This window comes from Peromyscus californicus, unplaced genomic scaffold (assembly GCF_007827085.1).
Source record: "Peromyscus californicus insignis strain IS unplaced genomic scaffold, ASM782708v3 Scaffold_8__1_contigs__length_139910024, whole genome shotgun sequence".
Taxonomy (NCBI): Eukaryota; Metazoa; Chordata; class Mammalia; order Rodentia; family Cricetidae; genus Peromyscus; species Peromyscus californicus.
Window position 1 is genome coordinate 91079698 of NW_026294606.1, and position 22821 is coordinate 91102518.

The 22821-nt window shown below is 52.7% G+C and overlaps 1 protein-coding gene across 3 annotated transcripts; it reads right to left on the reverse strand.

Annotated features, from left to right (window-relative positions):
• Positions 1-853: 853 nt before the first annotated feature.
• Positions 854-22244, reverse strand: Wfdc1 (WAP four-disulfide core domain 1). Of its 3 annotated transcripts, none has more exons than XM_052728883.1 (7): positions 21796-22244; positions 9552-9741; positions 7902-7985; positions 6916-7056; positions 4000-4041; positions 2539-2612; positions 854-1197 (listed from the first exon to the last, which is right to left on the reverse strand). In XM_052728883.1, the coding sequence occupies exons 1-6, from the start codon at positions 21877-21879 to the stop codon at positions 2554-2556; spliced, it is 600 nt and encodes a 199-aa protein (XP_052584843.1). In that variant the 5' UTR covers positions 21880-22244; the 3' UTR covers positions 854-1197; positions 2539-2553. The 3 variants fall into 3 exon arrangements, with proteins under 3 accessions (XP_052584843.1, XP_052584842.1, XP_052584841.1); XM_052728882.1 differs by having other exon boundaries at positions 2539-2609; positions 21760-22242; XM_052728881.1 differs by having other exon boundaries at positions 21760-22238.
• Positions 22245-22821: the final 577 nt, after the last annotated feature.

Genomic DNA, 22821 nt, shown 5'->3' on the forward strand with positions numbered 1-22821 from the left:
GTTGGCCCAAGGGAGGCCACTGGCCTAGGGCAGCTCCCAGCTCACCTTCTCTCCCCAGCTTCTCAGTGCCCCTCTTTGCTGTGGGGACCATGCACTCAGGACTTTGGCCTCGGGAGGCACAGCATCCCTGCACTCCTGGTCAACCACCAACGGGTGGCCTCTAGCGTAACACCTCTGAGGACATGACAGTTAAAGCCCTGACTCCGGCTTGAGATGACTCAGTAGATCAGATGCTGACACCAAGTCTGCCAAGCCGAGTTCAGTCCCCGAGACATGGTGACCTCCACACACTTGCAGACTGTGGGAGGCACAGAGGTCCTTGTCCTCACAGATAAGCACCAGGGGAATCTGGAAGACTAAACACATAGGGCTGTTCTTTCAAAGGAAGGGATGCATAACCTGTTATCCGTCCAGAAGGCTGGGAGGGGACGTGGTTAATAGCCTGGTGACCTTTTCACTATCTGTGTGGCTGAGACCACACCAGATCCTTTCCACAGACCTTTTCTGTGAGCTTGTCAATCTACAGACCCTATCTTTATGGAAAGTGTCACATGCACTTTACAAAAAGTTTTGATACAGTCTTTGCTTTAGTGTGCACTCAGGGTTGAGTTAATTATTGCCAAAAAATTTTCACCAAATTGTGCTGTGCTTAAATATGCCTAAAATAAACTACTTGCCGCCAGACTCCTGAAGTGTGAGCCAGCACCAGCCACTTAGTCATGCTAAACTAAACTATCTCCTTGCCTCCTGAGGATCATTACTCTGCTGGCTGTGGTGGTCTCAGAGACCCCTACAACAGATGTACACACACACATAAATAAATGTAGCACAAAATGGAAAAAACAGCTGTGGCTCAAGTTTGATAAAGGAGTTCATTTTCCACTATGCGGTGGGCAAATTTATTTTAGGAACAATTGGATTGGATATATGTCTTCCACAGTCAAAATCTGTAAAAGTCACCTTGAAGCTGCAGGCTTGTGTGACCAGGGTGCTGAGCAGGGACCCAGAGCTCATCAGGGGCTTCCCCCCAAGTTACCACACCAGGCTGGGCCACACTGGGGTTGGGAATCTAGAGTCCCATTTCCTAGGAGCTCCGAAGTTCTCTTCTGTGGAACTGGGTGTGATGTCTGGGGTCAAATTCTTTTGCTGTTTCCAAGGCTTAGCATGTGGAAAGCATAGGAGGGGGTCCCTCAAAAGCTGTGAAGGAAGAAAAAGGAGAAATGATACATATGAGTCGATTGTGGGCGGGACAAACAGCACAGGCCTTTTAAATTTCCATCTGCCCTGGACCCATCAGGAGCACCAGAAAGATGTGTTTCTTCGAAGGTGAAACCCTCAAGCCCCTGAGAGGTCTCCATGGTCCCTGATTAGCTACTGACCATCCATTTCCATCATACCCATTTTATAGAGGGGAAAACAGGTTTGGAGAGTTGAGTCATTCACTTAAGGCTACACAATAGAGATCTGAGGTTACAGCCAGGCCCCACTGGCTCCCGCGTCTGAACATCTACCCATCCTCAGCTGTGCTTCAAGACCATGCTGAGCCTGAGCCACAAGGCCCTGGTGAAAGTTGCAGGCTTGAACTTTATCAGACACACACCAAGGCTGACTCCTGCCATCTGCAGACAGCAGATAGGCTGGCGTCAGTCTCTGCCTGTTCCACAGTCTAACAGGGATTTAGCCCAGGATACTCTGGAAGCTGGAACCTGCTTCCTTTTCAATGACCCTTAGGGAACTGCTACAGTCACGGCTGCCATTTGCTTTGTGAGCTTGCTGAAGTCTGGGAGGGTCCTTGGGTTTGAAGCTGGGGACCTTCTGGTGGCTGTTACATGGCACCTTTGTACGTTTCTGCTGGGCAGACCCCTGTGCAGACAGCCTCCTTGACATCCCCTGTCCCCTCCGTAGCCTCCCGGTGGCTCCTCACAGCTGAAGTAATGCATTGTGGGAACCACAGTCTTCACTTCCCTCCACCTGGTGTACCTGTCCTCCAGCCTCTTATCCCAGGTAGTACCTTCTCATCCGCAGATTTCAGTTACGTCGGACCCCCGCCCCCCGGGGTCCTCCCTCATGCTCACTGGAGACAGATCCTGCACTCTGAGAGTCATTCCTTGCACAGTCCCTGCTGTATCTGTGGCCTCCTTGTTGATCTACCCGGTGGCTGGTGTAGACTCCCTTCTAGCAGGACGTCAACCCCACCCTGTGGGATTTGTCCCCTGCGGTGGATAGTGCAGACGACCAGCTACTGCTGAGCTCAGTAGACGCCATGAGCCACACTGAGCCAGGGGGTGCTGGCACCACAGCCGTCAGACGGGTGCTCCCTACAGTACTGTCTGGCAGAATCGGGGAGAAGACAAGATTTGCGGGGGCACTGGAGGCACCACTGGCCTAAGCGTGGAGGCCACAGTCAGCCAGGTCTTCCGTTTAGATCCTGCTTCTGACTTACTGGGAATCTGGAGGGATTGTGACATTCTGATGTCGCCCTCATGTGGCCAACATGGGGACGATGGCTGTCTAAGCGTCCATCTCACCTCCACTTACCTGCCAGTCTTGGCTTTATTGAAAGTGCCTCTGTTGTCCCTTTCCAGGTTCTGCCACATTCTTGGAGTCACCTTCTGCAGCAAGAACACAGTTGCCAGGACAGATCCCCGCCTGGGCCCCCTGTGACCTCCAGAGGTGGTCTGGATGGATGCCTTGGCACAGCATGGCAGTCTGCAGGTGCATCTCTCCCCTTGCCCCAGCAGGGCCCCTGCCTCTATTTCTCTGTTCCTTCTTTAGCATCCTGGAGACTGAGCCCAAGGCCTCACACACACTAGGTGCTGTACCTTTGAGCCTTATCCTTGGCCCTCCTGACTGCCCAATCCACAGCTCACTCATCACACACTGCAGCCATGGGACAGCCACACCTCCCCTGATCATCACACATGCCCTTCCACTGCCAGTGCCTCCAATCCCAGAGGCTGAGTTTTCTTGATCCCTCCTTAGGAAGCTCTTCTCCTTAGAAACTCTTCTGGTCTAAAAGGTCCTCATGGTATCTGGCATGTGACATCTGGAGCCTTTGTCACCGGTACCATGAAATAACCACATAGACTTTATGAGCATTTGAATTTCCTGCCTGAAATTGTGACAGGAACCGGGTTCACTGTGTTTACAGATGGAGCCACAGCCTCCAGCCCTGAGTGGTGAGCAGTGCCTGATAACGACATGCTGTGTGGATGGAAGGGTGATGAATTGGTGATGGACAGGTGGGTGAGTGGGTAGGTGAGTGGTGGATCCATGGAGGAATGAGTGGGCAGGTGGATAGATGAATGATGAATGAATGAAAAAATGATAGATAAAAATGGATAGATAGGGTAGGTGGGTAGAAGAAAGGATAGATAGAGGAATGGGTGAATGGGTAGATGCGTGGAAGAGAAAGGAAGATCAGAGAGGGATGCAAGGAAGAATGAATGGGTGGATGAAGATAGATGGAAGAATGAATAAAAGGATGGATGGAAAGAGAGGTGGATGGATGGGTGGGTGACTGGGTAGGTGGGTGAGTGAGTGGATAGGAGATTGGGAGGACGGGTAATTGATGGATGGATGGATGGATCAATGGATGGGTAGATGAATAGTGGGTAGGTGGGTGGGTAGATGGGTTGGTGGGTAGGTGGGTGGATGTAAGAATGGATAGGGGGATGAATGAATAGATATATGTATGGATTCTCAGATAAATGAACAACCAGGAAGATGGATGAAGGGTCATCTCTTCCAATTCCCTGAGTGAGGGTAGGAGAGACATAACTGTGCCCATCCCCAGATTCTGACACTAGGGTGAGGGCATGGTTGTCCTGAGCCCCTCTCTGGCTCACATCTGTCCTGCCCAGCATCATAATGACAGGGCTCACTTTTATTTCTCAGACCTAACTGCCAAGCCTTGGACTTAGATATTTTCTTTGTACTTAAAAGCTTGCCTCCCTTCCTTGTGTCTTCTGCAGAGAAAGAGTGCCTTCTCCCCCTCACCTGGGTATTCCTTGTGAAGCTTCTGTCGCAGGATCTGCCCCTCTGGAAAACAAGCAGAAAGAGAAAGCTTACAGGCGCTCAGGAGGCCATGCTAGTCAGTTTCCGGTTGCAGTGTTGCGTAGATATTTTGACATTATTTTGAGGGTCAAAGGGGACCTGAGACCAAAATGTTTGGAAACTACTTCCTGGATCATGAAGTGGTCCTGACCTCTGACCCCAAGAGAGTTGGTAGCAGAGAAGACTATGCCTTAGAGTGGTCATGAGCCCACAATTTATTGTGTGTGTGCATGCACGCAGGTGTGTGTGTGTGTGTGTGTGTGTGTGTGTGTGTGTGTGTGTGTGCATGTACATGTGTGTGCAGGTGTACATGCCTGTGTGTACTTGGAAGCCATAGAACATTGGGTATCCTGCTTTATCATGTTCTACCTTATTCCTTTAAGGCAGGGTCTCTCATTGAACCTGGAGCTAGGCTGGCGATCCTCCTGATTCTGCCTGATCCACCCCAATGGTGGGATTTCACACCTGGCTACACTCAGCTTTTTTTTTTTTTCAGGTCCTCATGCTTGCTCAGCAAGGGCTTTTACCCACTGAGCCATCTATCCAGCCCCAACAATTAATTCCCAAATGGCCCAAGAAAGTGCATGTGTCCATTTCTATGGAGAAAAGGGAGGGAGAAGAATGTTTGAATAGTGCTGGGCCTGGAGGTGGTCCCAGGAACATTCCTGCAGTTTTTCTGTAAGTCTGAGATTCTCTGAACATGCAGTTAAAAAAAAACTTGTTTGGTTTTTTTTTTTTAAAAAAAAAAAAAACTGTTTCTCTCAGTTACCGTGACATATGTGTTCTTATACTCTGCTGAGGGTTTTGCCCTAAAGGAAGGTGAGGGACTTTCAGATGACTCCAAACTCAGACATAATTACTACCAATTATTCCTAAGTGACAGCCCTGAGGTCAAGGCCGGGAGAATTTGCTTCCACCTGGGAGGCTGGAGGTGTTCCTGTGGGAGGGGAGGCATGCACAGCACACATGGGCATGTGCAGGTGCAAGCACGCACAGGTGCATTCATGCACAGGTGCATGCTCAGGTACATACATGCCCTTTGCAGCTGGTGGGGCAGGTTCCCAACCTGATTCCTCCCTCTTACTGTGCCAGGGCTGGAGGTGGCACACACTCACTGAGCTTCAGAACCTGCCCCTGTGGTAACTACTACATTACCACCCCAAATCCCATTTACAGACAGAAAAACTGAGGCTAAGAAAGTCTGGGGACAGAGCAAAGCCACCCAGGAAAGAGGAGGCAGCTAAAAGCTGTTTCTGAAGTTCTGGGTCTGCATTCTTGCTTCCATTACACTTCTTTCCTGGGCTTGGACCTTGCTGGTGTGGTCTTGTTGGATAGCCTGATCTCTATGCTCAACATCCCCCAGGAAGTGCATCCATTTGGACTGGGTTCAGACTCCCTAGATCTGGTCTGAACTGGTTTGATTTACACTAGTCTTAGAAGTCATAGAATCAAATGAGCAAGGTCAGGGGACCAGGGGCTGGAGAGATGGCTAAGCAGTTAAGAGCACTGACTGCTCTTCCAGAGGACCCAGTTTGATTCCCAGCACTCACAGGGCAGCTAACTACTGTCTGTAACTCCAAGATCTGACACCTTCACAGAAACATACATACAGGCAAAACACCAATGCAAATAAAAATAAGAATAAATAAATAGTTAAAAAAAAAAAAAGATCAGGGACCAGAAGGACCTTCCTGGGGCCTGGATGCAGCTCAGTTTGGAGAGCTCAGTTGCCATGCTATACAAAGCCCTTCGCTCCATCCCATGTGCATAACCCAGCACAGCACTTTATGGTGTTGGCCTGGCACATTATGGCAGAAGAATCAGAAATTTAAGGCCATTCTTAGCTATAGTAAGTAGAGGGTCTGGGCTAGCCTGGGCTACATGAGACTTTGCCAGAAAGAGGCAGGGATGGGGGCTTCCAATGTATGAAGCATCCTTAGCCCAGCTGGGGCCTCTCATGGAGGCATCCCTCTGTCCTGCAGCTCCTGAAGGCTGCCTGCCTTCTGGTGTTCTATACCTGCAGGTCCATCCCCACTACCCCCTCACTGTGACCTGGTGTCTAGGAATTGGCAGTAATACATGGGAAGATTTGTGGAGCCACAATGGTCATAATGTGTGTGGGTTAGCCTGGTTGTTCCTTACAGAACCCCGACTCCAAGCTTGACCACTCTGTTCTCGGCCTATTTCACACAGATGAGAGTTTGTGATTCGCTGTTTCATCCACGACCTCCATGACGAATGTTCACGATGGGCAACTGCCATCTGAGAAGCAAGGGTTCTCAGACAATCCAGATTCTATGAGGTTTAGGCCTCACAGATGGCTCAGCAGATTAAGGGGTCTGCTGTGTACCCAAGCCTGATGACCTGAGTTCGAGTCCCAGAACCCACACAAGGGTGGAGGGAGAGACTGAACTCCTCAGAGTTGTCTACAGACCACGTGTGCCATGGTGCATTCCCTTGCACTTCCCTCAACACACACACGTACACAATTGTAATAGATTTTAAAAACTCAAATTCTGTGGGGTTAAAGACAGATCTAGAGACGGGCACACAAGATCCAGTGTTCCCTAACACCTGTGGCGGCCTGGCTCCACTCCCAGAACTCACCTGCTCCCACGACAACAGGAAGTGGTCCCCATTGTACAGGGGAGGAAACTGAAGCTTCATCAGAGAGATGAACAGACTGACCCCAAGGTCACCCAGGTAGGAGACGCCGAGCTGGGGTGACAGGTGGGAGCAGGACACAGAGGGAGCAGGAAGTGGGGCAAGGGGACTCTGAGCCAGGCTCTGGTGACAGGGTGACAGGGTGACAGGTGGGGCTGGGGCGGGGGCGGGGCAGAGCGGAGCAGCAGCACTCACCTGTCTGTCGGCGCTGCTTGACGCACTGCCCATGGTTGGGTATGCCCTGGGCTGGGTCCCCTGGGCGCAGGATGTGGCACTCATAGCCTGAGGGACAGAGTAGTGGCTCCGCCCCATCCTCAGTGGTGCTGCATGCCTCTGCTGTGGAGGGACATGGGCCAGGTCTCAGGTGGCAGACCTGGGGGGCAGACAGTGCACCCCATCCAGAAAGGCCAATTTCTAGCCCCACCCAGATACTAGGCCATGTCTGTGCTTCTCACACAGTGCACACATGTATACTTAGACCCTAGGCCATGTTTGTACATACATGTGCACCCAGAGAGGCCACCTCCCACCTGCAGACTCCAGGCTGCATCTGTGTCTTACATACAGAAACTCTGAGAACCACCTCCCACCAGCACCCAGTGTACATGGACACAGTCACAGTATCCTAAACACAGCATCACCCAAAGAACATGTGGTTACATGTACACTGGCATACCCTGAAACATGCACTCACAGCTACAGTCACGTGTGTACACACAACACACCCACAATCAACACATATATACATGCTTTTGCACACATGTGCTTATACATAGACACACCACATTCAGCCACATCCACAAGAACAGGTGTAGCATACCCTGATGGACATGGTCCACATGAGAGCATGCAAAGCCACCAGTCCAGCGGCATGCACACATGTACAGCCCTACCTCTGTAAACCCCTGGGCCTCAGGCCTGTATGTGGTTCCTTTAAGAAACCACCCTCCATGCCCCATCCACATTAAGGTGGCAACGAGGCCCTTTAAGATTTTAGGGGTTTCAGACCCCTTTCCTTCTCATTCTCTACTGAGGAAGGAGACCCGTTGTTAGGGAGAGCCTTGCTGTTTTTCTGCACAGGCCACAGACCCCAGGCTGGGTCCCCAGCCAGCATCCCTGTGACCCATGGAAGTCCAGCGAGAAGGAGGGCTGGCTCCGACTTGGAGATCCATGCCAGGTACCTTGCAACACCTCCTCAGGACCATCCAGCAGCCAGCCATTGCCACCAAGCCATCGGGGTTTGGGCTGCACCAGCCAGTCTAGAACTGACAGAGAACCGGGTGAGATGGAGGCCTTCCTGGGGCAGTTCGATGTGACCAGCCTTGAGTGAGGGGCGTGTCACCCCATAGAAGAGGTGAGGATGGCTCCAGCATGCTGCCCTGTGGGGCATGCCACAGGCCTGCAGCATCCAGGCCACTGTCCCCCTCCTGTCCCCCAATCCCACAGGCAAGTGCTGAGGCTGAGGGACGTGGGCCAGATGCCATGGCTGTCATTATTACTAACTGCTGTAACCACTCCTGCTGCCAGGGAATGAACGGATGATGCATCTGTGTTCACCGAGTGCCATGCATGGGTCCAGAGACCACAGTACTGGGATATGGAAAACAGTAGGGCAGCCCACGCTCTGCCCTGCAGGGCTGACTTCAAGTGGGGGACACTAGGTACACAGAACGGTAAACCCAGACTTCTGCAGCCTCGAACAGTGGGAAGGGGCAGGGGGGGAAGGACCTGTTGGAGGGGGGGCTGCTGGCAAGGGAGCACCCTCTCAGAGGAGGGTCTCAGGGCTGTGGAGGAATGAACCTTGTAGGTATCCAGGGGAAATGTTAGGAGCATCAGATCAGGGGTCCACCCCTGCATACAAGGGCTGCCTGGGGGAAATCTGGAGGCGCTGGGGCCATGGGGCAGTGGCCAGGGATTTTTTTTCTTTTTTTTTTTATGATTTATTTATTTATTACATATACAATGTTCTGCCTGCATGTGGGCCTGCATGCCAGAAGAGGGCATCGGATCCCACTATAGATGGTTGTGAGCCACCATGTGGTTGCTGGGAATTGAACTCAGAACCTTTGGAAGAGCAGCCAGTGCTCTTAACCTCTGAGCCATCTCTCCAGCCCCTGGCCAGGGATTTTAAAGAAAAGTCCTCAGTCTGGATTTGATTACTTTTATTTTTTTGAGACAGGGCCCTCTGTAGCTCAGGCAGACTTTGAACTCCTGAGAATGACCTTGAACTTCTGATCCTCCTGCCTCCAGCTCCTGAGTGCCGGGATTACAAGTGTGTACCACCACACCTGCTTTACACAGCGGCGGGAACCGAACCCAGGGCTTTGTGCTTGCTAGGCAAGCACTTTACCAACGGAGCTACCTTCCCACCCTGCATATAAAGACATATGTGTATTTAGAATGTTTATTTTCAGGGTGTGAGCACATGTGGAGGCCAGAAGACAGCCTGGGTGAGTGTGTTCTCTCCTTCCACCATATGGGTTCCAGGGATTGAACTCAGGTCCTCAGGCTTGGTTGCAGGTGCCCTGACCCCTTTATCCCATACACTCTATAGACTGAGCCATCTCATAGACTGCACCCCTTTTAAAAGGGTGGAGTCTCGTGGTGGTGACACTGTCCCTGGAATGTGTATATTCCATGCTGGGGGCTCCATGCATGCAGATGAGGCCGCTGCAGCTAGCAGATGCTGCAGAGGTGCGGCTGAAGGCTGCAGGTGAGCGCACCCGGGCTGGGCCGCGGGTAGCTCAGTACACACAGCTCAGTTCCTTCTCTTCCTCAGGCTGGCATTGGGTCCAGCTGACCCCTAGTCCCCCGACTCCAGCTCAGCTTACCTGGTGGAGGTGGCACAGCCTCCAGGCAGGCGTAGGCACAGCCATTGTAACAGCAACGCCTGTGTCGCGGGCACTGGGAGTCGGCCTGGCAGCGTGTGGCCTGGCAGGCACCTGGGGGCAGCGTCCGTGGGGGTGGTGGGCAGCGGTCTGCGCGGGGCTGCCGGGGGCCCGTTGGTGTACCCTCTTCAGCCTGTGGGACATAGTGGAAGGGCATCAGCCTAGGCTCTCAGCCCGAGCTTCCTCCCTGGGCGGAGCCTGCTGCCAGGGTGGGTCGGTGAATGGAGCAGTTCTGGGGTTGACTGGCTGTTTCTGTGTGAGTCCCCAAAGAGATGGCTGCAAGAGGGAAGCAGGAGGGGAGGGAAGAATGGAGGAAGGGGGGTGGGAGGAGGGACGGGAGGAGGGACAGGAGGAGGGATGGGAGGAGGGATGGGAGGAGGGATGAGAGGAGGGATGGGAAGAGGAAGAAGCTGTAGAAGGAATGTATTTTTGGAGTGTGTGGTAGAGCAACAGTCTACACACTAAGTATGATCCCTATACGATAGCTCTCCTCTGTCTACATGTGTTTGCACATACATGGGTGTACATGTAAACACACATGCAGATACTATACATGTATATTTCTGTATAAATATATATATATTTTTAGCCAGGTGGTGGTGGCGCACGCCTTTAATCCCAGCACTTGGAAGGCAGAGCCAGGCGGATCTCTGTGAGTTCAAGGCCAGTCTGGTCTACAGAGCGAGATCCAGGACAGGCACCAAAACTACACAGAGAAATGCTGTCTCGAAAAAACAACAACAACAACAACAAAAACCCAAAAAAACAAAAAAAAAAACAAAACCCCATATTTTTTTTTTTAGTCTATTCACATATCTAGAGCTTTGAGTATTCGTGGATCACACACCGAATATAATCACAGACATCTTGGATAAGTCTCACACACTAATATGGAGGTGGAAAGGTCACCTGAGAACATTTGTGAGCCCTCTTTTGCTACACTAACCAAAGCCAGGCAGAGCAGATGCCTGGTGTGGCGAGTCAGAGAGGCTGCCGATGTCACTGACTGGCCAGCCAGGGCAGGCCACTCCAGACAGCCTACCTTGGGTCCCTCTGACAAGACTCCACCCACGCTGGTCACAGTGTCATGAGGGAACTTGAAATGGGACGTGAGGAAGGCAGATCATTAGACATTAACACACACACACACACACACACACACACACACACACACACTCACATACACAGGTGGCATACACATACACACACAGGTGGCATGCACATACACACAGGTGGCATGCACATACACACAAGTGGCACGCACATACATAGGTGGCATACACATATGTACAGATAAACAAAATGACTTATGTCATCAGGTCTTGACTATGTGTGCATATGCATTAGTCAGAGCGTATGTGTTTCGTGCATATGCATGGTGGGTGGGGGAAGAAGGTAGGAAGGAGATGATTCAAAATAGCGGCATTGATCCACACTTGGTGATTGAATTATGAATTTCTTCCACCTTTTTTTATATACAGGGTCTCATGTATCCCAGTTGGCCTCAAACTTGCTATGTAGCTAAGAACAACCTTAAACTTCTGATCCTCCTTTCTCCACCTCCCCAATGCTTCCTTTCTAGTTGAAAATGGCTGCTGGAGTTTATTGAGACTTGTGGTGGGCAAGAGGTCCAGGGCAAGCTGTTCAAAAGCGTTCTGGCTATGATAGTGCTTGCTGGAGCCAGAGTTGTGCTTCAGCAGCATGCAGCTGTGGTTGTCATGCAGTGCCCTCTCGGCAGCATGCAGCTGTGGTTGTCATGCAGTGCCCTCTCGGCAGCATGCAGCTGTGGTTGTCATGCAGTGCCCTCTTGGCAGCATGCAGCTGTGGTTGTCATGCAGCACCCTCTCTTCAGCAGCATGCAGCTGTGGTTGTCATGCAGCACCCTCAGTTCAGCAGCATGCAGCTGTTGTTGTGTGCAGCGCCCTCTCTTCAGCAGCATGCAGCCGTGGTTGTGTGCAGTGCCCTTTCTTCAGCAGCATGCAGCTGTGGTTGTCATGCAGCACCCTCAGTTCAGCAGCATGCAGCTGTTGTTGTGTGCAGCGCCCTCTCTTCAGCAGCATGCAGCTGTGGTTGTGTGCAGTGCCCTTTCTTCAGCAGCATGCAGCTGTGGTTGTGTGCAGTGCCCTCAGTTCAGCAGCAAGCATCTGTGGCTGCATGCACCTTCTTCGTGGCATCTGTGGAGTGTTCAAAGCAGCTAGGATGCATGAGAGAAGTCCAGCACAGTGAAGGGTCTAACAACAGTTAGGGAGTCAAAAGACTCCAGTGCCAAACTTCTTGGGTTGTTTGCTTCAGAACCCATCTTTAATATTAACAGCACTTTCCCTGTGTTTAACCATGTTCTGCTCCATCCAGTTCTGCTCTGTAGTCATGGTCCTTCAAATCTGAGTCCTGGGAGTTAGCATTCTGCTGTGTGACCCTTCTCCATATGGGGACAACACAGCACCTCTCTCTTTGGGTTTTCTAATGACCAGACACACCGAGACAGGCACAGCAGTGCCCAGGGTGGCCCTTGTCCCTGGATAGAAGCTAGCTCAGTGCCACCAGTGGCCACTCCTACAAACTGGTCTTTTGCCTGGAAGACTGTTCCACATCTGTCTTCTGGCTGAATCACCTCCCAGCCCTCAGCATCTATATCCTCCTGAAGGTGGCCTCCCTTCACTAACAGACACGTGGATCTTTCTGGTGCAATCCTGACCCACTCACACATTCTGTGCTGCCATCTCTGAGGCTGCAAACACCATGCACTACTGCTGATGTCCCGCAGGGGGCATCTGGTCACTGGGAATAAATCCTGCTCTGGATGCCCCCAAGCTGGCATCAGAGCAGGCAGTGGCTTTCGGTTTCCTGCCCTAAAGCTGGCGCGCAGGGTGGAGGCAGCTAAGATGGGGGTGCTCTGGTGATAGCCTGCTTTGCCCAGAGAACCTGTTTCTTCTTGCTGGCACAGATTGCTCATTCAATCTGTGAAAAGTGGGGGGCTCAGTAAAGAGCTTGCCTTGCAAGTGTGAGTACCTGAGTTCGATTCCCAGAACCCTTGTAAAAATCCAGGCCCACTGAAAAGTGCTTGTATCCTGGTGCTTGGTAGGCAAGATAGACCAGCCTAATCTCTGTGAGCTCCCTGTTCCAAAAAAACAAGGTGAGAGCTGGGCAGTGGTAGTAGTGCATACCTTTAATCCTAGCACTCAGGAGGCAGAGGCAGGCAGATCTCTGCATTCGAGGCCAGCCTGGTCTACAGAGTGAGTTCCAGGACAGCCAGGGCCATTACACAGAGAAACCCTGTCTCAAAAATTAAAAACAACAACAAACAAGCCAAAACCAAGGTGAACAGAGCCTGAGGAACACTTGAAGTTGTCTTCTGGTGTCCACACATGTGCATACACCTGTACCCACACCTGCACTTCCCACACACTTACAAACATCTACCCATACATGTACACACATCTATCCTCCACCTATACAAGTCTATCCATAAACACGCATACATACATTTAACCCCTCCAAACACACACAAAAATAAAGAAATGAAGGAAAGAAATGAATGATAAGAAAAAGGCATTGCTAAGTGACTCTTAGTGGATATGGAGAGGAAGGTCTGAGGTTAGAAGTCTCCAGAGACTCAAGGGAGACCTGTGGGGGGCTTCTGAGCCCTGCAGTCTGCAGTCTTCAGCATCCCGCCCCTCTCTGTCTCTCACGTTCGTACACTGTCCCCAGTTGCTTGGAAACGACTGGCAGGGGACATAACCCCTCACCCCCCACTTCACATCCCTCATCTACAGGATTAAGTGAACTGGATCGAGTTCAGCCTCACCAGCACTAATCCTGATCCACCATGACAGCCATGCCGGCCCCCTTCGGAGGGGGATTGAGAGCCACTGGGTACTGGCAGGGGAGGTGATGGGTTTTCTTCCCAGTAGGTCCCATGTGCAGGCACCGTGGTGCCCGGGGGTCAGCAGCAAGCCTCTTCTCTCCCTGGCCCCCTGTCTCATTAGTTGGTCAGGGGCAGCCCGAGTGAGGGGTCTGCGGAGAGACTGGTTTTATACTGGCTGGCCACTGTTGTCCCACGGGAACACAAGCCTGTTCCCCAGGATGGAGAGAAGCACCTTAGGCTGCTTCCTGACGACAGATGGTCACTGTGGGGGCTCAAGAGCTGAGGGGCCCCGGCTAAACAGTTTTGAAGAACATTCCGTGTCCTGCAAGGTGACACTTAGAAAAGCTCTCAACAAAGGTGCTTCCTGAGATCTGAGGAACTCAAAGAAACACAGGGTGTGCTCTGCAGCCCCTCCTGGTCGTCCCAGATTAAAGGCTTGGCAGCCCCAAGGGTCAGGCCAGGACTGGCTCCCCAAGCCCCTCTCCTCCCTCCCCCCTTCCCTCCCCAGATGTCCTGGTTGTCCCCTGCTAGCCATCCACCACCTGCCTGGATGATCACTTGTGTACCCTGCTCGTGTGCAACACCCCATCCAGCCATTTGTCACTCCTGGATGTACCTGTGTGCATATGTGTGTCTGTGTGTGCATCTGTGTATGTATAAGTGTGCCTGTGTCTGTGTGATTGTCTGTGTGTCTATCTGTTTGTGTGTTCTTATCTTACTAGGACTCCACACTCTAAAGACTAGATAGGGCTAGCCCATGAGTCGTATTCCAGAGGCTGCCATGATGCCACCAATACCAATGATTTGCATCAGTCCCACTCTTCACAGTGCTGTCCCCTCTACCTGCCGTTTTCCTGACACCCTTTGCTCATTCTTTATGTTTGAACCCTGGAGCCGGGTCTACCTTTAGGCAGACTCAAGAGGAATGGGACTAAAGCTGGGGACAGGTCAAGGCTGATGGAGTCGGGATTAAGGGCTCAGGTTGAAGAATCAGACCAGTCTGGGGTTGAACCTTGGAGCTGTGGGATCGATTCTCCAGGAAAAATCACTAACTTACCTGAGACTGTTTTCCTCCTCTTCAAAATGGGCACAATAGCAGTAGTTGCTATGGTTGGGGTAAGGCCTGGCCTGTGAGGTGCCCAGCTCAGAACCCACAATGCTTCACCCCAGTTAGTACTGATCACCACTGTTTCTACCAAGTTTGACTCTGGGTTCAGGGGGCTCCATTCCCATCTCTATAACATTCTGTCCAACCCACACCAAAGCCCTTCATCGCTCCCTGCCTCCCTCCCACACATCGCTCACAGGGAGTGATTGGCTGGACACCCCTGACACCATGGACTGAGGTGTGATGCTAAGACAGGTTCAAAAGAAGCCTGCAGGGCTGGAGAGATAGCCCAGTGGTTAGAGCACTGGCTGCTCTTACAGAAGACCAGGGTTCAATTCCCAGAACACACATGACAGCTTACAATTGTCCGTAACTCCAGTTCCAGAGGATACAACAGCTTCTTCTGGCTGCTGTGGGCATTTCATGTACATGATGCCCAGACATGCACAAGGGCAAAACACCCATAGACATAAAGTCTTTAAAAAAGAAAAGAAGAAAAAGAAAAATGTGTCCCCGGCCCCTGGAGCTCTGGTCCAGCTGGGCACAGAGGATGTTCAGAGACAGACCCACAAGTAGTATTGTAGTGGTGACGTGATAACCTCACTGTGGCAGAGTTCTTGTGTGTGGGGGAGGTGGGCACGTGAGAAAGGGACTCCAGCACTGAGACAGGCTTCTGTGTTCACACCACTTTCTGACAACTGCTTGGTGTGGCCTTGTCCCTCTTGCTGGCACTGTCACACAGAGAAGAAACTGAGGCACATGGTCACCACCCCAGAAAGCTCCAGACTCAGACCCTGGGCCATCTGGTTCACAGTTGTGGCCTGAAGCAGAGCTTGTCAAGTTCTCACCCCACTCAGGAGCCTGCAGCATGCCCCACTGAGGGTGTTACCAACCCACTTTATAGATGGGGAAACAGAGGCTCAGGACTAGAAAAGGCATCTTGCTCAAGCTGTGGCTCCTCCTTCTGTCTGAAGCAGCTTGGATCACCCTGACTCCTCCGGAGCCTGGCCCTGAGGATCCTTCATCTCGCACACCCCAGTTTCCACCATCCTGGGGAACAGCCCCGGTTCAGGGCAGTTAGCTGTTTGTCATCCTCATCCAGGAACATTCTAGAAACAGCTCGTTCCCAACCCTGCTTGTGGCCGTAACCTACCCTTCTCTCCAGCCTACGTTGCCGCCCGGCGGGAAACGAAACAAGAGCACGTCAAATCCCTCACAGAAAGAAGCCAGAGGCTCAGCCAGAACGACAGCATCCTTCATGAGTCCTGGGCACCCCCTTCCCGGGATGTCCAGCCTTCATCTGCACTAAGGACTATCCTAGTGGGGCCTCAAACACCAACTCTGGGTACCGCTCAGATGTCTCTCAGCTCCACACACCAGACCTGAGTAGAGCGATTCCCCGAAGCTCTTCAATAACCCGGTGGCTATAGTCAGCCTGGAGATTCTGGTACCTGTATAGGTTGACAAAGCCCTTTTTGGTCGATGCCGCCCGCAGGAAATGAATCAAGGCTAGGCCTTCACTGAGCCTGAGAGGGAAGAATCAGCAGGTTCAAGTTCAGTGTCCTCAACCAGCCAGAGGAGGCGGGGTGGACAAGTGATGGGTCATCTGCGGGGTGGAACATCACATGGGCCATGGGGGAAGGACAAGAACCAGCCACATTCACAAACCTGCCACCCGTCTCAGATGCAGATCGCGTGCAGAGTGAATCTGCCACACACTAGGGGACCCAGAGCAGGGAACCCACAGAGACAGAGCCCTGGGGAGGCTGCTGGGAGAATGGAAGTGAGTGCTTACTGGGTATGGGGTTCCTTTGGGGGAGGGAAACACTTTGAGAGCAGAGAGAGCTGATGACTGCACAGAACTGTGTGTGCACACAAACACACACATACACACACATAGACACACATACAGATACACACACAAACACAAGACACACACATACATAGATACACACACAGACACACACACAGATACACACACAAGACACACACAGACACACACACAGATACACATACAGACACATAGATACACACACACACACACCCCGATAGTTTGTCTTGGGCCGTGGAGGAAGCTTAGTTGGTAGTGTGCTCACTTGGCATGTTTAAAAACCAGGGTTCAGTCCCCAGCCCTGAATAAACTGGATGTGGTGCACATGTCTGCAACCTCAGCACTCAGGAGGTGGAGACAGGAAGATGAGAAGTTTAAGGCCATCCTCAGCTACATAGGGAGTTTGAGTCCAGCCTGGGCTACACAGATTCTGTATAGTAAAAATAAAAAATGTCTCATGTCATGTGAGGTTCAACTCAACTTAAACATTTTTAAACAATATGAATAAAAAGAAATGCATGTGCTGTGGACAGGGCTCACGAAAAAGCAGAGGTCCACACAGATAAGTGATGTGTGGAGGAAGACGGAGCGTGGACTGTCCTCAACCCTCCAGCTCTGAGCTGTTTGGATCTTTTGAGGGTAAGTATCAGTACTGCTGTATTAGAACTGTGGAGTGACCCCCACCTAGGGAGCTAGCACCCCACCTGCAAAGTTGCCCTCACCCCAGGCCTCCCCTACACGCTCCACCCCTTCATTCCACAAGAGAGCTTTGCCCTTCTTTGGAATGTTCTAGAGACTTCATAGTTAGACCAATAAAAATGTCCTCCAGGTCTGGTTTTCGTGGTGGAGGAAGAAAGCCAACTTTCCTCAGAGCCCCACTTGCCCTCCCTCGGGAATTCAGACGTCAGAGATCTAAAAATAAGCACCTTCCTGGCCCACGGCTCTGGGGCTCAGTGTGAGGATGCACTGGGCCTCCACAGCGGGCCGTGGGCCCTTCCCAGAGGGGCGCTCCGAAGACTTCAGCCGGAGCCGTGTTGCTCACTGTCAACTGCACATACGATGCCCCTCTAGAACTTTCCATGCCTTCCTCTATGCTCTGGGTGACATGGACATCCTCTGCCTGAGCCTGTATGCATTAGGCTCTCAGTTAGATCTGAGGAGTTCTGGGCTGGACCCCAAGACACTGCCCTGTCTTCTCTTGGCTGAGTTCCAGATATGGGCGGGCCTTCCCCCTGACACTAAGCAAGCGAGACCCACCCTAGAGCAAACCCTCTGCTTCTTTTGTCTTCTACAAAAGCAGCTAGTGAAAAAGTAAACAAATCTTGCTGGTAAGAACAACAGGAGCGAAGAGTACAGCCAAGATACCCCGAAAGCAAACACAGAGGTGGGCTCCAGGGAGAGAGGAGAGGCTGAGATGACGAATGTCTGGTGAGGGCCTCTGTGAGGGTCACTGCCCTCAGTCCCAGCTGTCATGGGCCCCAGGTACCTTCACGGGTTTCACACGCACGTGCGCAGTGGCATGCACAGAGCACAGGTCTGGTCTTTTTAGTCTTTATTTTTATGTGTATGGGTATTTCACCTACATGTATGTCTGTGAACCACAGTGTGTGCTTGGTGCCCGCAGAGGCCAGAAGAGGGCGTCGGATCCCCGGGAACTGGAGTCATTCAGTTTTGAGCCACCATAAGGAGAGTGCTGGGACTTGAACCCAGGTCCTCTGGAAGAGCTGCCAGCGCCCTTAACCTCTGAGCCACCTCTCCAGCCCCAACTCTGGTCTTTTCTTGAACCCACAAAGCACCTGCTGTTGTATTCCACACTGCAGACGTGGAAACTGACGTTCAGACCGACGACAACCCTAGGCTTTCTTTTTTTTTCTTTTTCGAGACAGGGTTTCTCTGTGTAGCCCTGGCTGTCCTAGAACTCGCTCTGTAGACCAGGCTGGCCTCGAACTCAGAAATCTGCCTGCCTCTGTCTCCCGAGTGCTGGGATTAAAGGTCTGCGCCACCACTGCCCAGCACCCCTAGGTTTTCTTTAGGGCTTCACATGGGAAGACAGGGTTAGAGTTCCTGTCTCTCCCCTCCTGGGAGTCACTCAGGAAATGAACAGGCCTTGCTCTGGGGAAATCCAGTCCCCAGATACAAGCCACTCCACTGAAGGACGTGCTCAGAGGTGAGAAGAACCAGGAAGGATTGTGGGCAGCCATGCCTGGCAGGGTTTAAAAACCATCTCACCTCCATGGCCTGGGCTGTCCACCCTAGTGTGGCTGACTCCAGGCCATGCGGAGAGGAGAGATAAACAGTACCACCTCATCACCCGCCACAAGTCCACAGAGGCAGTGAGGACAATGAAATAGTCAAGCCCTCTGAGTGCCCCCTCCCAAATGTGAGCAAGTAGGCATTCCATTCTGGTACTACTGTAACCAAACACCTGCGCAAGTCACCTGGCAGGAGGAAGGCTTCCTTTGGGCTCAGGGTTTCTGAGGTCTCACTCTGAATGCTCTCTTGTTTGCCCTAAGAAGCAGACCATCGCAGAAAGGGTCAGGAAGTGGGGAGACAGTGGAGAGGAAAGGGCAGGGACAGATCATCCCTCCAAATTCATGACCCTAGTGAGCTACTTCCTCCACCAGACCCCAACCCCTCAAGTTCTCAGGCCATCCTAGTGTCCTGACTGTCGATCCAGGTATAAGCCCATTAGGGGAATAACCCATCCAGTCCCCAGAGGGCTGACCTGTCAATCACCTCCCACAGGCCCCTTCTCTCAACACTACTATGTTAGGGACCAGATCTTCAACACACAAGTCTTTAGAGAACATTCCAGACCGGACTATAATGAATTATCCATTATAGATATACTGGAGTTAACATTTAACTGTGACTCACTCTGTTCTCAATAAAAATGGCTTCCCTTAAGGCTAAGTCTGCTCCAGATACCTGCAGATGGGGTCCCCAGCTCTGACCAGCCCACAGTCATCAAGGGTTCAGCACCAAGCTGCGTGAGGAGAGCGAGGCTATGGGAGCGTCTTGCCTCTAAGCACATGTGGGCCACATCTCTCCTGGTTACCCTCAGGTTGAAGGATGGCCTGAGACCCAGAGAGGGGCAGCGAGTGGCCCGAGGCCGCATAGCTCTTGAGAGGTCTATGCATGAGGACTTCTAAGCCGAGCCTGTGAGTCACAGCCTGGCCTTCCCCAGGGTATGTTCTCTCCCCCCACTGTTTTTCACTCTATCACCTATGCCTGTCTGAGCAGCAGGGAGGGGCCGACGTCTGCGGATAATGCAAAGCCCAGGGGTTGTGTCCAAGGGCAGCACAAGATACAAAGAGCTTGGATCTGGGAATACCAGAAAAGCCATTTTCCTCGGAGATCGCCCCCTCCCTCTGACCTTCCTCCCATCCTGACCCCCCTCTAGATGGCCTCTGGCCTCTGATCTTCAGCTCATGCTGAGCCTTCCAGGAATGCTCCCTTTCTTCCTAATTCTTAATCCTTCCTCAGGCTCCCTTCAGGATAGCCACCTCTTCCAGGAAGCCTTTGGTGGTTACATGTCTCATATGAACTTCATCTCCAACTACTTTGCTCTCTGACTCCCTTCCTGTGACTTCCTGTCTCTTGCTAAGAACATCCAGCCAGCTGAGGGTGTCGATCTTCAGCCCAGCTCAGCCTCAGGACAGATTAACACCCCAGTTCCAGGCTTCTTGATGTGGCAAATTCATATTTGCCCTTCAAAGCCCCAGGTTACACGTCTCCAACCCTAGAACCCTCCTGTTGCTCCTGGGCAGGGCTGAACAAGCTCACTCTTCTGTTCCCATCGCACTTGTTTGCAAGTCATGCACAAGAATGTTCCAGGTGCTGCCTTGACAGCCAGCCGGAACTGGCAGGGAGTCCAGCAGCCCCAACCCCAGGAGCCTGCCTTCCTCCCAGGAGCCATGCATTGGCGCTTTACCATTCTTTGATTTGAAGCCTGTGAGACACACCAGGCGTTCTGAGTCCTGAGCGCTTTCTGCACCCTGAGCCACACATCTGCCCAGGTGTGTCAAGGGCGCTGTCCCCTTGACCCATGCTCCTTTGGAGGGTGCCTCCTTCGCACCCACCCCAGCCCTTTCTTCGTTATCTGTCTCCTCAGTGCTCAAAAGCCAACACACCCCAGGGCTTCCTTCCCCTCATTCATGCTCTGCTGACCACACTGCTGTGTAGACGCCCCGGGCAGGCAGCGGGCAGACAAGTCCCCCACCCAGGACAGTGCCTGCCAAACAGGGGCCATCAAAACACCAAGCGTAAAGCTGGGGAGATGCCTCTGTGGGTAATGCACCTGCCATGCAAGCATGAGGCTGGAGTTGCAATATCCAGAAGGCATGTAAGAGCTGGCAGGAGTGGCAGACACTTGTAGCCCCAGGGCTCGGGAGGCAGGCTGGATGTCAGGCCAAGCTGGCCGGCTAGACTAGCCCACCTAGCAAACTCTGGCTTCAGTGAGAGACCTTGCCTTAGGAAACAAAGTGGAGTAATCACGGCAAACAACTGACGCCAATTGCCAGCCTCCACAGGCACTTGCATACACACATAAATGCACACACATACATTGCACACACCTGTAAACACACATACATATATGTCACACACACACACACACACACACACACACACACACACACACACACACACACACACACACAATCTCCACATATTTACTGAGAGGAACACATCACTCTGTCTTTTGCAGAGGAGATTGTTGGTGTCCAGAGAGGTCAAACAACTTGCCTGAAGTCACACAGCCAAAGACCAGCCCTCACTTAGACTCAGCCTCAGGGCCCCACTGTGCCTGCTTCTCATTGGCTTTCTCCTCAGAACCTTGCTAGGTATTGCTGTCAGGTGTCCCCAGGCTGTCTGCTTCACCCTCAAGATGAGCAGGTCTCCTCATCTTGTACCTACAGGTTGCCATATAGAGCTTTGCCAGCATACTTCCCACTAAGTAGTTCCTGCCTGAGTAAGGCACCATGGCCAGGCTTCAGGCACTGGGGGGTGGGGGCCAGGGGGTCCGAGCAGGGAGGGGGGTAGGAGGGGGGAGACACCAAATGCTCAGTTTGTCCTCAAACTCTTTCACTAGATTCTGCTTTCCAGGAAGAAGGATGCTTCAGTTAAGCTTCAAAAGCAAAGCCTCCCCGTGGGGCAGACGTGTCTCTTGACTCCTTGCTGGCAGGAGGGTGTCCTCGGGAGGGCACTGAGTTCCCTCTGCCTACCACTCACTACAGCTCAGCTAGAGGAGACTCCCACACTGCTGAGAAACCACAGCATCTGAAGACCTGTGTCCCCTGGGCCGCCTCCCACCCACAGAGGCCCCTCGACCCATCCCGGCACTTACTCGGGACTTCTCGGCCAGCCTGGCCGACAGCATTACCTCCCAGGTGCCCTGGGCAGAGCTGGCGCCCAGCAGCAACAGGAAACTCAGAGCCTGAAGGACCTTCCTGCTGCAGCGGCCCATCTTGAGGCTGGTGGCAGAGTTTCCTCCAGGACGAGTGACCTCCTCGGGCCCGGGAGAGGAGTCAAAAGGGGTTAACAGGGAGGAGGGACGAGAGCCTGGGTGGGGCCTGAGTGAGGGACAGAATGCTCTGCCTGGTCCTCCACACAGGGTCCCTGGGATCCTGTGTCCTCACCCAGCACCTGCACCCTGGATGATGGCTGCTCTTCAGGTTATTTTTAGCCCACCCTGTAGCTCCAGTGATGAGGGTGGCTGCAAGCTGGACAGCTCAGCTCAGATGGCTGGGCAGAGGGAGGAGGGGGCACCAGCAGAGACGTGGCTGCCACTCCTCTCCAGCAACCAGCGTGCTGTTGCTGCCTCGGGCTGGGCTGGGCTGGGCTGGGCTGCTGGCTGGGGCTGGGCTGCTCTCAGCACTGCCGGTGACTGTCTGCCCCAGGAACTGCTTTTGGGGGTACTGCAGGGAGGGGACAGGGGACCGTAGGAGCCTGTGGCCCTGGTATAGTGAGGCAAATCATGTTTTTATCTCTGGGTTCCTGCTCTGACGTGGCTGTGGGACAGAGAGTAGAACTGCACAGTCAAGTGCCTTCATCCGTCTGCACTGAGGGCCCCGATGCAGGAACCGCTCACAGCACCTAGCCCATCATCAACACGCCTGCCTGTCTGTGCATGCAGAGGTAGATGCAGTTTGGATGCCCATTTCTCAGACGGGGAACGCAGAGGTGGAAGGAGGTTCCCTGCTTGCTCTGACATCAGGCAACAGTGTGGGGTGCAGGTGTGATCCCAGGCCCAGAGGCCCTCCTGAGGGGCTCCACTGAAGGAGGAGGGGCCAGCTCTCCCTGCAGCCCCAGTGGCACTTGCAGGGGGGCAGGGGCCCCAGGACACCATGCAGAAGTCTCAGTTCTGCCACCTATGAGAGAGCTCTGGGACACAGCCTGTGAGGCAGGG